This window comes from Tribolium castaneum, chromosome 4, assembly GCF_031307605.1.
Source record: "Tribolium castaneum strain GA2 chromosome 4, icTriCast1.1, whole genome shotgun sequence".
NCBI classification, from domain to species: Eukaryota; Metazoa; Arthropoda; class Insecta; order Coleoptera; family Tenebrionidae; genus Tribolium; species Tribolium castaneum.
Window position 1 is genome coordinate 2,923,999 of NC_087397.1, and position 12,300 is coordinate 2,936,298.

General features: G+C 37.6%; 2 protein-coding genes and 1 non-coding gene across 11 annotated transcripts; 1 reads left to right on the top strand and 2 right to left on the bottom strand.

Moving 5' to 3' along the window:
* The first annotated feature begins 20 nt into the window (after positions 1–20).
* Positions 21–12,268, top strand: LOC662982 (synaptic vesicle glycoprotein 2B). Of its 7 annotated transcripts, XM_015985152.2 has the most exons (11): positions 6,770–7,763; positions 7,824–8,200; positions 8,271–8,327; positions 8,545–8,706; positions 10,175–10,337; positions 10,384–10,744; positions 10,797–11,002; positions 11,053–11,321; positions 11,368–11,527; positions 11,573–11,700; positions 11,756–12,268. In XM_015985152.2, the coding sequence occupies exons 2-11, from the start codon at positions 8,197–8,199 to the stop codon at positions 11,809–11,811; spliced, it is 1,566 nt and encodes a 521-aa protein (XP_015840638.1). In that variant the 5' UTR covers positions 6,770–7,763; positions 7,824–8,196; the 3' UTR covers positions 11,812–12,268. The 7 variants fall into 7 exon arrangements, with proteins under 7 accessions (XP_008201612.1, XP_008201613.1, XP_064212377.1 ...); XM_008203390.3 differs by lacking the exons at positions 6,770–7,763; positions 7,824–8,200 and adding an exon at positions 21–280; XM_008203391.3 differs by lacking the exons at positions 6,770–7,763; positions 7,824–8,200 and adding an exon at positions 21–274.
* lovit (loss of visual transmission) lies at positions 1,437–4,153 on the bottom strand. 3 transcript variants are annotated; one of them, XM_064356304.1, is made up of 7 exons: positions 3,352–4,151; positions 2,853–3,307; positions 2,706–2,807; positions 2,463–2,659; positions 2,187–2,417; positions 1,837–2,142; positions 1,437–1,788 (listed from the first exon to the last, which is right to left on the bottom strand). In XM_064356304.1, exons 1-7 carry the CDS (start codon positions 3,522–3,524, stop codon positions 1,561–1,563), a joined length of 1,692 nt encoding a protein of 563 aa, XP_064212374.1. In that variant the 5' UTR covers positions 3,525–4,151; the 3' UTR covers positions 1,437–1,560. The 3 variants fall into 3 exon arrangements, with proteins under 3 accessions (XP_064212374.1, XP_064212375.1, XP_064212373.1); XM_064356305.1 differs by having other exon boundaries at positions 1,837–2,115; positions 2,154–2,659; positions 3,352–4,153; XM_064356303.1 differs by having other exon boundaries at positions 2,187–2,659; positions 3,352–4,152.
* Mir6008 (microRNA mir-6008) lies at positions 1,828–1,923 on the bottom strand. The gene has a single exon (NR_129345.1). It is a non-coding gene; the product is annotated as a microRNA mir-6008 (primary transcript).
* Positions 12,269–12,300: the final 32 nt, after the last annotated feature.

Sequence of the window (12,300 nt, forward strand, 5' to 3'; positions counted from 1 at the left end):
CAATAAAGCTTGTGGCAAATGGAAAAAACCAGTGTTCATTAGATGGCAGCCAAACACGTGCACGAAGTATTTGGAAAGAATCTAATGATGCAATTATTTTTGAATTGAATTTGTTGGCAAGTTCAAGTGTTAGTATCTTAGTGACAGACACAAGTTTTCTATGGAGTTATGGCTAAACATGGTGGCAAGGGAAATCGAGTGATATGGGCCGGTAGTGACATTCTCTTCGATATACAGATCTGTCCCCCGGATGACGACGACTTCGGAGAAGATGGTGAGAGTGAGTTAAAAACGCATGTAAGCAACATTTTTGACTGTTGTAGTTTTGCAAAGAATTGCCAATATTTATACGTGCCATGGCGCCAAATTATGTTTGCAAAACAGGGTCAAAAAACCGCCAAATCATTGGCGAAATGTAAGTTTGGAGACGATAGCGGTTTTTTCTTATCGCCGATTGACCAGCTGTGTGTCAAACGTTTGCGTGATTGCAGTAATTTAATTTAGTTATCAGACGCGAATCGACATAATTAAAACTTTTATTGTTGTGTGCGAAGGTCGCGACAAACTTTAAATTTAAAAATCTGGATTTAGGAACAGCCGAGGATCGGTTAACATGCCGCGCGTCATTCAAGACAAGCACAAACAATCAGGAGCCGAATTTTTCTCATACACTTATTTATATTTTTATGCTTGTTTTTTACCTCCCAGACGCTTTTCTATCCGCAAATGCGGCCATAAATCTATGAGGTTATGTGGACAGTTAATTTCCACTGATTTTATGTATTTTTGAGAATTTTTCTCTTTGACTGAGACTCACTCGGGTAGTTCGTGAGTGGCGGCCAAAGACATCAGTGTTGTCAGAACTGGAGAGACTCAGAACAGATGACATTGTTAGGTAATGTCCAAGAAATAACACGCATTAACGCTTCCTTATAACAATAAGAAACCATTGTTTGCGACGAAGTAAAAGGCCAATTAGGTTTTGAGAGCGAGGCTAGATCAAAGTACGAATTATTAGTAAATTTAGACAAGAAGAAAGTACTGGCTTGCTGCCATTTAGCCGATTTATAAAAATTCTAGTATGTCTCGCGGAAGCTTTCAAACGCATTGCTCAAACGACGCTCAAAAAAGTGACAAAATCTGCTCTGGAAGTCACGTAAGTAGATTTTGAGCCGTTTATTGTACTGCATGTGGAAAATTTCCATTCGTTCACAGTTAAAAACAAACGAAAATTCGCGCAAATTGGTCGCTGCCAAGTCAGTAATTTAAGCTTCAAAGGTATCCGACTTGAATCAGCGTTAATTTTTTTCGGTTATTAATTAGGTAAAATTAGCTGGCACTGACATTGACTTCCGTCACTGGACTTATTTTTGTTCACGAAAAATCGTAAAAATCAAAAAATAAATTCCGAGCTCGTAAAAAAGGTAATAAAACAATTTTACATTTTTACAACATTCATATTTTATTTGCCGTTTCAAAGTCACGTCTATTGGACACATCAAAACACGAATATTTGCCAAAATGTGGCGAGGACACAATCATGCATTTATTAAAAATAGCTCAAAGGTCCAAATAGACGACTTGGGTTGCAGTGATAGCGCCACAGAACGCCAAGCTGCTGGCGACGACCACCACAGCGGTGGTCGTGCCCACGGCATTGACGATGTAACCCATGCACACTGATAAGATAAACTGAGCGAGGAACACCATACTTGAGACTATTGCAACGTCGGTTCCGAGGCCTCGGATCTGTTGAGCGACTTCCTTGCCGTCCTCAACTCTCTCAAACTGAAAAAAACCATCCAGTACTTATTTCTCCAAATCGGGAGTAACAACCGTTCCGCTAGCGTGGTAATGGGCGACTAGGAGGTACGGCATGGTGAAAAGAGTCGAATACATGACACCAGCAGTCCAGCTAAATACAATAACCCCAACTTTGTGTTTGGTCAAAGCCATTAGAAACATTCCGCTCGAATAGACCAAAAGCCCCCCGACGTAGACCTTCCTGGCCCCGAAATTTTTAATCAACCTCTCGATTATCAAAGAGTAGCAAGCGCATGATAACGAATACATTGACATGCCCCAACAACCAAACCTGACCCCACTTTCGTACAGCTCTCGGCCAGGGTCACTGTCAGGTCCCTAAAAGCAACTTTGGTACAAAAGCACAAAATTCGAGACTTAACTGTTGGATTTCCTCCGAAAACGGCCTCGCCTACGAAGTCCGTGAAATACAGGGAGTAGCACACGTGCGCCATCCAGCAGAAAAGATTCGTCAGACATAATATTTTCAACGACTTTGGCATATAGACTATACTTTTGAGGTAAATCAGTAAGGAGGCGTTAGGGGCCGGGACTATGCTTTTCCGCGATTGGGGCTGTTCCCCGTTAATTGAAACGTACTGGCTTGAATTTTCCTGAAAGAAATTGTCAAAACTTGCGAGAAAAACTGGCCCAGAGACTTGTTCCTCGTCCACTTCCAGGCTGCCATAACTGGGCCCTGTTGTCCTAATTTCGTCTGACTCGTCTAAGGTTCCTCGCAATTCCAGGAGTCTCAAAGGCATTTCCTTAAAACTTGTGATAGTGTAGGAGACACAAACGATGAAAATTAGGGTAGTTAGGGTGAAAACGGCCCGCACATGACCTCCTAGTAATCTCCCTGGAAGGTTTTTATCGAATAATTTGATTCAAACTTTTGGTGGTACCTATAAGGGTCGCGTCCCAGTTTATGCCTCCTAGGGCATAACCCAGGAACCCCCCTAGTCCCGCCATGACGGTAAAAGTGCTCAAGCCACGGGCATGGTCCTCTGAAACCATCATTTAGTTGGGTTTAATTATCCTGGGAGTTATACCAGGAACGGTAACGTCCAATAAATACGCCCTTGCTGGGCTTTGGCACGCATCTGCATCAAAATCGAGTAAAACCGTCCCCAAAACCGTGAAAAACACCCCCCAAGGGTGCGAGTTGTTGTAGTGAGAGTCTGAGGGTTTGGGGTCGCCTGCCACGTACCCCAGCAACTCTCCATTAGGGACTAGCAAAAGCCCCAGGAGAACCCCAACAGACATGACGAAAATAAACGGTCTTCTACGCCCGGCATTTAAATGGCACCGATCACTCAATGACCCTAAAATCGGAGTTAGGAAGAATCCAATAAGGGGAGATAGCGCCCAGACTAGGGTCATATGTTTGTGCTCAACGCCGATTTTCAATAAAGTGGGCGAAACGAAAGCAGTTTCCGCTGAATACGAGAATTCAATCCCCATTACAGCTGCTGAAATACGTATCAATTCGGTCCGGGTTTTGCGCCTGAAACAAATCGGTCTGGATCAATTAAAATCAAACCCTTGTACCTGTAGATATGCGAATAGTCCTCGTAGACGACTCCAGGCGGTGTTTTTTCATGTCTTTGGAACACTCCTGGATTTTCGTCCTTCCAGGTGTTCCACCTGTCCTTGACGTGGTCTCTGAGGGTGTGCAGTCGGCCCACGAAACCCTCGTACTCGTGCAGTTTTTCCGTGCCCATTTTTCACATGTTTCGGCCACTTGATGGATTCACCCTTTAGCAAACAAACCTCGACTGCATCTTCGCGCTGTTTATTGCGTCCGTCTTGCGCATTTTGTGTCTTTGGGGGTGTAAAATGCGACTCAATCCTTCGTCAAATCAAATAAATTTCCGCAAAGAAGTCGCTTCAGTGCAAATAAAATGAATAGAATCTAATTATAGCTAGTTTTTGTTGTGTAAATGAGTGCTTTTCATAATGAACTCGCTGAAAACATCTCAATCCAGCAGCTTTTCACTTGTCACACTCGGCAAACTTTAATTGGCTTAAACTTGCGTGGCTTCTTTGCCCCCAATGCTTCTGTAACCAGCTGATAAAGTTAAGTCTCAAATAATTGACTTGGTTTGACATGAAATTTGCCATGGATGTAATTCTAGAGGAATTAGACTAAAAATAAGACTTTTCGTCCCACTTGTTTTTCTTGCGGCGACTTAGGAAGCTCCGGTTTTAACCAGATTTGACTTTATTTTCGTCGCTTGGAAATTTTTCCGCGAATTTTTGGCATATAGGAGTTACTTTTATTGCCGGCTATTTTTAGGGTCATTAAAAACACTTATCGTTTTTAAAATAACGATTATCAAACGTAGGTATGCAATATACAGCGTGGTTATTGGAAGGCAGGGAAACAATAAAAATATTTCTTTTATGACTAATTTGTTTATTAGCGAAATGTGGTACATAAAGCTGGAACAATTGAACTGTAAAATAATAAAACTGGCTACAACTGGTAACTTTCTAAACATCCAATGACGCATTGCTGGACGGAAAAGTTACGATTGAAAATAACCGATTAACACTTATCTTTTACATTATTATCAGATAATTAAATCTAATAGTGTTAAGTGCTTTGAATGTGATAACTGTGCCTTAAAAATTAGAAAAAAACAATGAAACTTCTCGAATTTCATTGTACTTTTCCACCCGCCTGATGGAAAAATTAAATTTTGTCCTTAGTACAATTACGTTGCCTTGGATTGGAAAATGGTATTGCTTGTCGGTTGACTTGAATTTTTATCACTTAATTACGCCCGATAGTAAAATAAATAATTCTTTTCCTCGGTTAAAGCCCCTCTAAGCCGTCTTGTTATGGTCATTATTACTTAAGTTTTGTTATTTGTGCCAATTAGAGTTTATTGTACTTTTGTGTTTACCTATTATTGTTTTTTATTCTTGTTTGCGAGCCATAAACATTACAATAGGCGAATTTTTTCTCTTTCCAATTAATTTTATTAACAAGAGCGTTTTTTTTTAAGACTTGCAAAAAAATATTGACCAAAATTTTAGCTGGATTTTCCTGGCTTGGCTTTGAACCTGACATTTGTCGAGTCATGTTATTAAATGTTTGTTATCACATTTTTGTGGGGTACTAAATTATGTTCTTATTTTTAATTTTAAAAAATTTGTTGTTTTACATTTTGTTCTAATTATAACCATTATTTTGCTATTATTAACTACGTAGAGACGTCACTGTCCTATTTATAAAAAAATATTGTCTGGAGCAAGAAATGAACCTCAAATTTTGTATTTTTAAAATAAATTAAGTCTTATTTTTTTTCATTGTTTTAAAGCCCTTTTGCTAGATGATCGGCTAGAATTGCAATTGACTGCGTCCTTAGTACGGCGTCACCTTGCGTTGTCAAAGAGGTGTACACGTGGGCTGAATACTTGAGTATAATACTAATTACGCATGGCGTAAAAATCCATAAAAATTTGGACTCGTTTGAATCGCGCAATTAAAAAGTGTCCCACATTTCCAGCTGAATACCACTTAAATACCACTTTCCTAGCGGTCTCATAAATTTCCTTGCGATTTGACAACATTTCAGCGAATAAAATATGTCAATATCACATTATGAATTCCGGTGCTGGTACACAGAAATCTCGCATTCAAATCGAGTTCACACCTAGTGTTATTGTCTGGGACAAGTACGCGTCCTTGCGTCCAGATGGACCAGTTCTTCTTGACCGCACTGTATATCGGATTTCCTGCCATCCGCCAAAAATAGCGCGCCCTTTGCAGCATCGGAATTTTTTCGGCAAACTGGTCCCCGATATGATTGATCGATACTTAAGAACGTGTAATTAGCTACTAATTGAACACCTTTCTGAATTTTTTGCGAGCCGGATCGTGGACTACAGTTTGATAATAGATTATGAATGCGGGTCAGGGCCGAAGGCTTAACTAACACTTTATTAATTTCCAAACGGGTAAACGGTGGCCCGGTGAATTCACGATGACTTCATTTAGTCAGAGCGAACTTTTAATATGTGTTTGAGGATTTAATTCATCTTGAATGGGCCGCTAATGAGCGAAATGTGGAAGAAAGGTCAACTGATTTGTTGCTAAATACGGCATTGGAAATAATCTCATGCCCACGATGGGCCTTTGGAGAAATTGATAGCAATGTTCAAGGTTAAGGACCAGAATCAATTTCATAATCATATTATCTTTAATTTGTATGCATCATTTCTCTTATGAATTTTCATTAATTAAGGTTAACAAACTCAAACGTGACTATAAAAATCAACAGTAATTAATCGAACGTAATTTATTCTTGGGAAATTACTATTATAGTATTTTAATTCATGAATGAAATTTTAACTTGTTGGAGCTTTTTATTATTCTGGAACATTGTCGCGGTTTAAAAGTTAAATTGCCTTGCTTTGTTCTATTATAAATTTAATTTTTATTACGGAGCCCTTGATTTTCATTGCCACATTGTCAGTTGGCCAATTTTTATCGTATTTCTGGAAATTTTTATCGATTGTGATTTATTAGCAATCATTAATCAAACACTACGATACATAATAATTAAGAAAAGTAGCGCTTATTTTTAATTCTGTTAATTTATCACCTTTGTTGGTAATAGTAATGTAGAGTTAAGATAAGTCATTTAACTTCTATTGTTTTCTGTTATTGTTTTTTCTGTTATATTATTTGTTTCTTAATTAACGATAGTATTGGTATTGGCAATGCATGTTACAAAGCAATCTCATAATTAAATAAAAAAATACTTGTTAACTTTTTTGTTAATTACTGTTTTGATTTTGGAAAAATTATTTTCGCACTCAAATTTTGTACCTACCTTCGATTTTTTTTGCTTGGATTTGCTCTGATTTCAAGACTTCTTCTGGTCTCTTTAATTTTGTTCAATATATTTTTTGTCTTTTTACAATTTGTATCTTATTTTTTTATTATGTGTTTTGTTATATTACCGTCAGAGAAATGCGAAGAAAATAAATCCTGTGTTTTTTATTCTTTTGGTTGGTTGTAAAATCGTGTATTTTTGAAAAATACTTGGCAGTTTTATTAAAAATTAGTGTATTATTTTTGCACAAAGGGTAAACTGCAACCCAAATTTTTTCTGTTTTTTGTTTCAAGATTTCTTTATTTTTCAATATATTTTTTATTTTTTTATTTACCTGTACACTGTCTATTTTCTTTGATTCTTGTAAAAATGTTGTATTTGTGTTTGAGTGCAAAAATTTGTGAAATGTTGTGTACTTTTGCTAAATAAATACTTTTTATCAAAAACATTTTTTATTTGTTTGCGAGCACGGACCAGGATGTGAATCGAAAATATTTGGCTGATAAGCGAGTAAATAAAAATATCTTTGGCAATTTAACAAGTTAACAAAATCGAACTTTGTTCACTATTTCGTGTCGCTCTAAAAATAGTCCAATTGTCTATTTTCTGACAAGATAAAATCTGAGATGTGTCCCGATAATTTATTTTTGAACAATAACGCGACAAATAAGTCTGCTCGAGTGGGTATTTTCCGCGATAATTTCCTGTTAATTGTATTTTCGATTTGATTGACTTTACGGTCCTTGATTTATATATTTGATCTGAAAGTAAACATTTTTGCTGAATTTAAGACCCAGATGTGCGCTTTAACGTCTAGTAAATTATCCACGAGACGATTTAACAATTCGAATAAAAGTAGCGGTAATTTTAGCGATCTGCTAAGTGTGTAACTCGAACTTTCGTTTTCTTCGAAATAATTGTGGTTTATGTATAATAAAAGCGACTAAATTTACTTAAGTGATTGATTTTATCGATTGTCATGTGGGGGTAAACATGGGTAATTTTTGATGGTGTTGTGTAGAGAAAGAAATTAGAACGCAATAATTTTCTCCGTGAGCATAAAGTATTTTAATGGAACATTAATGTGGTCCAAATTACTACTCCATAACACAGGTGACATGTGTAAACTTAATTAATGGGATTAATTTAACCATCGATTATTTCTATTTTTAGTTGAACTTGTCACTAGACCCATCATTTTTATTATACGACTGCCACAAGCACGGATGTCACGAGAAAGAAAACTTAATCCGTCTTAAGCCGCCTTAAAGTCTCTAAATTAATAAGCGCGAGTGCGAGTCGAGTGATGGGTAAAAACCCCAACCGATGCAAAAATCGAAAATAACCAATCTGGGAGTAGATGAACTTGAGATAATGACTGATAATGGACATTTGACCAATGAAAATCGGTATTATGCGAAGGTAACGTACTGCGGGATATGATATTTACAATCGCGGCTAAATAATATTATTGTACTGTGAGTTTCTTCGAGTGACACCTGTAATTATTCGGATTTTGTATTGGAGCGTTTGCTGCGACACCAACATGGGTTAGTGCTTTCCATCGCTTCGAATCAGCCAACTCGGTTTTGTCCCAACTAATTTTTTTTCCTCCTGCAGGATTAGACTTCATCGAGGGCCAAGGCGAAGACTTCGAAAGGGCGCTCGAGAGCACAGGTAGGAAAATCCCCAGTTCCCAAAAATCAATAACGGCCACATTACCAATAATTGTTTACCGCGGCTCGTCTGAGATGATAACAGGTGGCCAGGGATCGATTGTGCCCTGTTAAGTTAATTAAGGGCGGGTCACACTTGACCCAGATGGGTGCCAAAATCCGATGTTAATCTCAGCCTTGCCGTATTGTTTTCTCAGGGTTAAAAGCGCCTGTTGTAGGTTTCGGAAAATTTCATTTCGCCTTGTTGACAATATGTGGTTTAATTTATTTGAACACCGCCGTTGGAATAACAATAATCTCGTTCGTTCTGCCATCGGCGACATGCGACTTCGAGATGTCCTCTTCGGACAAAGGATGGCTGACAGCCGCCCCCATGCTTGGTAAGTGATTTTTTGCGATAAGATCGAGAGCAAGAAAGGGAAATTAAACCTGGGGGCCTTGACCGGGTACTATTGTTGGAAAAAGCGATCATAAACTCTCGCAAATTGAACGAGACTCAATCAATGTCATAGTTAAAATGAAATTGTCTCAGACACTCTAGGCATAAATCAATGACAACCTCGACTATTCGCGGGATCCTAAGCTGGAATACCTTCAGCAAGGTTTGCAGATTTATCGCCGATTCGCTGCGAAGGTTTACGGCTTCGGGACAATTTGATAAACGAAACTGTAAACAAACTGTTGCAAAGATTCCCAAAACGGAACCTAACTACGATAAATGCTCTAACTACTTGCGTAAATGGAGCACAATTGAAAACTTTAAAAAATACCGACATGATGTTTGTATTAATCATCTCGAACTGGATTAGTAATACAAATGCGATTTCACAGATTACACAATTTTTAAAAGTAAAACTATTCATCGTAACGAAAAAATAAGGACAGAGATGACACCGACTAAAGTCGGCGAATTTCGACAATAAATTACTGAAGAATTTCAATATTAAATATCATTAATTTTTTATAAATCATCAAGAATTTAGTTGTGCAAAATTGTGATACGGACTTATTTTTTTATTACTTAGGTATTTCAAATGTAGTAATAAAATAACATACACATTTTTCCGAGTGCATTCTGTTTGAATTGGTTTTTAAATATCGGCGGTTTGGTTTTATTAAAATTATCAACAGAGGTCAAATCTCTTAAGGAACAAAATTCCGAATTTATTAGACTATACTGTTACACGCGAGCTGGAGATTATACCGGATATTCTAACGTAAAATACAAAAATATATTTTTTTTAATTTTTGATACTTCTCTGATTTCTTCAACATTTTCTCTACTTTTTTAAATCGGTTTCGCAGGATTTGAATATTCAGTGCAGAGATTTTTCTTGACGTGTTCTTAGTTTAAGTATTAGGTATTTTTGTAATTTGGACTGAATATAAACCTAATCTAGAGGGTTTTTATAAAAGTGTCTCAAAAACTAATAATCACACAGCGTTCAAAAACTTAGTTATATTTATTTTCCGATTTATTTGTTATTTATTATTATAAATTTAAATAAATTCTGTACATGTTTAACAACAAAAAGGTAAAACATTCGTGTGAGTAGCTCTAGCAGAAATATTCTGTAGATATATATCCTGTATTTATCAAAAAATATTTTTCGCTTTTTGAAAACCTAAAAATAAATAATATTTAAATGATGCAATGACGTTTTTAATGAAAAAATACAAAAAAAGGATTGTAGAATTTGGGGGTTGATTTACTACAAAAATGAAATGCAAGCCGATTTGTTCATGTTAGTAGATAATTTAGATCTTTTAAAGATACGAGATGAACTTTTCGGAATGATTTTTCTAATAAACACCGGAAAATCGCTAAATTTGTGATAAACTCTTAAGGTATGGTGATTGGCTCGTATTTCTGGGGATGCCTGGCTGACACCAAAGGACGCAAAACAGTATTAATCGGTGCCTTGCTCATGGACGGCTGCTGCGGCCTCTTGTCGAGCATTTCCCAAGTCTATTGGCTGTTCATGCTGTTCAGATTCCTAAACGGATTTGCGTAAGCTTTTTAGCCCTCCTTTGAACCCATCTAACTCCACATTTAGCATAACAGGTGCAATGGGCATCTGTTTTCCCTACTTGGGCGAATTCCAGCCCGGCAAGTACCGCGAGACGATCTTATGTTGGATGGAACTCTTCTGGACTCTCGGCGTCATTGTCCTGCCGGGAATCGCCTGGATCATAATTCCTATGGAATTTGTATACCAAACTGATAATTTTAAGTTTGCTAGTTGGAACTTGTTCGTTGCCACGTGCTCGATCCCGAGCCTTTTCATCGGACTTTGGCTGTTTTTCTTCCCGGAAAGTCCCAAGTTTCTGCTGGAGTGTGGCGAAGCCGAGGAGGCTCTCGAAGTCCTCAAGGATATGTACGCAAGTAACACGGGAGACAGCGCTGCCAATTTTCCGGTAACCAATCGACCTTACCGCATTTTTTGTCGTAACTTTGTGATTTATTCAGGTGATTAGTTTAAGAGAAAAAGTTCGCACAATGAGTGTGGTGTCTCAACAATCCACGCGCAGTATTCGTAGCTTAAGGATCCGAAAGCCGAAAGAACTTAAACTGCTTTTGAGAGAAATCTGGGAGCAGACCAAGGCCTTGTGCAAGCCGCCGCATCTCAGATATACCATAATTACGTGTCTGATCCAATTCGGCCTAACTACAAGGTGGCTAATTTTTTGTACGTCCCCGAAACTGTTAACACTTCTATTTCCAGTTACTACACTTTGATGATTTGGTTCCCGGAGCTTTTCTACCGGTTTGAAGAGTTCGAAAATCTTCATCCGAACGAAAAAGCCACAGTGTGTGAAGTCTCCTCGGTCGTGGTTCCTGTCAATATGACCACACCATCGCACGAGGAATTCTGTGGGGAACCAATCGCCGATTCCGTTTTTCTTCACACTCTAATTATCGGACTTGCTTGTATTCCGACAAGCTTTTGGTTGCCGTTGTGCGTGCACAGGCTGGGGGCTAAATTTTTCTTAGGTCCGTTTAATTTATTCTTGAAACTTAAACTATAATTTTTAAACAGTTTTCAGTCTACTTGTTGCTGGAGCTGTGACTTTTGGTTTGTACTTCGTCAACTCAGCAACGTCAAACCTGGTCCTTTCGTGTATTTTTGAAGCTCTGACCAGTTTGGGAATCAGCACCGTTTATTGTGTCATGGTGGACTTGTTCCCAACCAACTTGAGGTGCTTATTTTTCAATAAATGACTGTTATTTACGAATAATTTTAGGGTAATGGCTGCTGCTTTGTCGCTAACGTTTGGTCGAGGAGGTGCTCTTATTGGTAATCTCTTGTTCGGCTTTCTCATTGATTTGAACTGCGTCGTCCCTATTGTATTATTCGCAGCTATGTTATTAGGTGAGTGACAATTAATCGTCTCCTTGCGCACCTGTTACACTCATTTTCATTACAGGAAGCGGCTTGTTGTGTCTAATGTTGCCAAACACGGGCCAGGGAGCGTTGGACTAGGATCACTTTAGTTTTTAATATTTTTTCAATTATATAACTTTGTGATAATTGTACTTTATTGACAACAAAATACCTGAATCGCATTCGATTTTTTAGGTTTAAATGTACGTACAATAATGTAAAATGATAATTATTTTTGTTAGGAGAATGTTTTATTTATAGTTAACTTATTTACTTGTAAACTTGTAAGATATTTATTTATATTTATTTTATATAGAAATACAGCACTTTTCTGAGCGAGATTGTTGTTTCTGAGGGAGGTTGTAGGGACAAGTGCCTTAGATAGGACTCTATTTTTTTAATAATTATTGTTTTACCAGCATTTAGGCCCAAACCTTCGAAAGATTTCACAAAGTATTTCACGCCTAAGTTTGTGTTATCAAGTGTACATTCTTATTTTAGTTTATCTTTATCAACTGTATTACCCCAAAACACGAATAAAAATTTTACCCATAAACATTTGTTTTACTAAAGAGCCCCCGCCTTAAG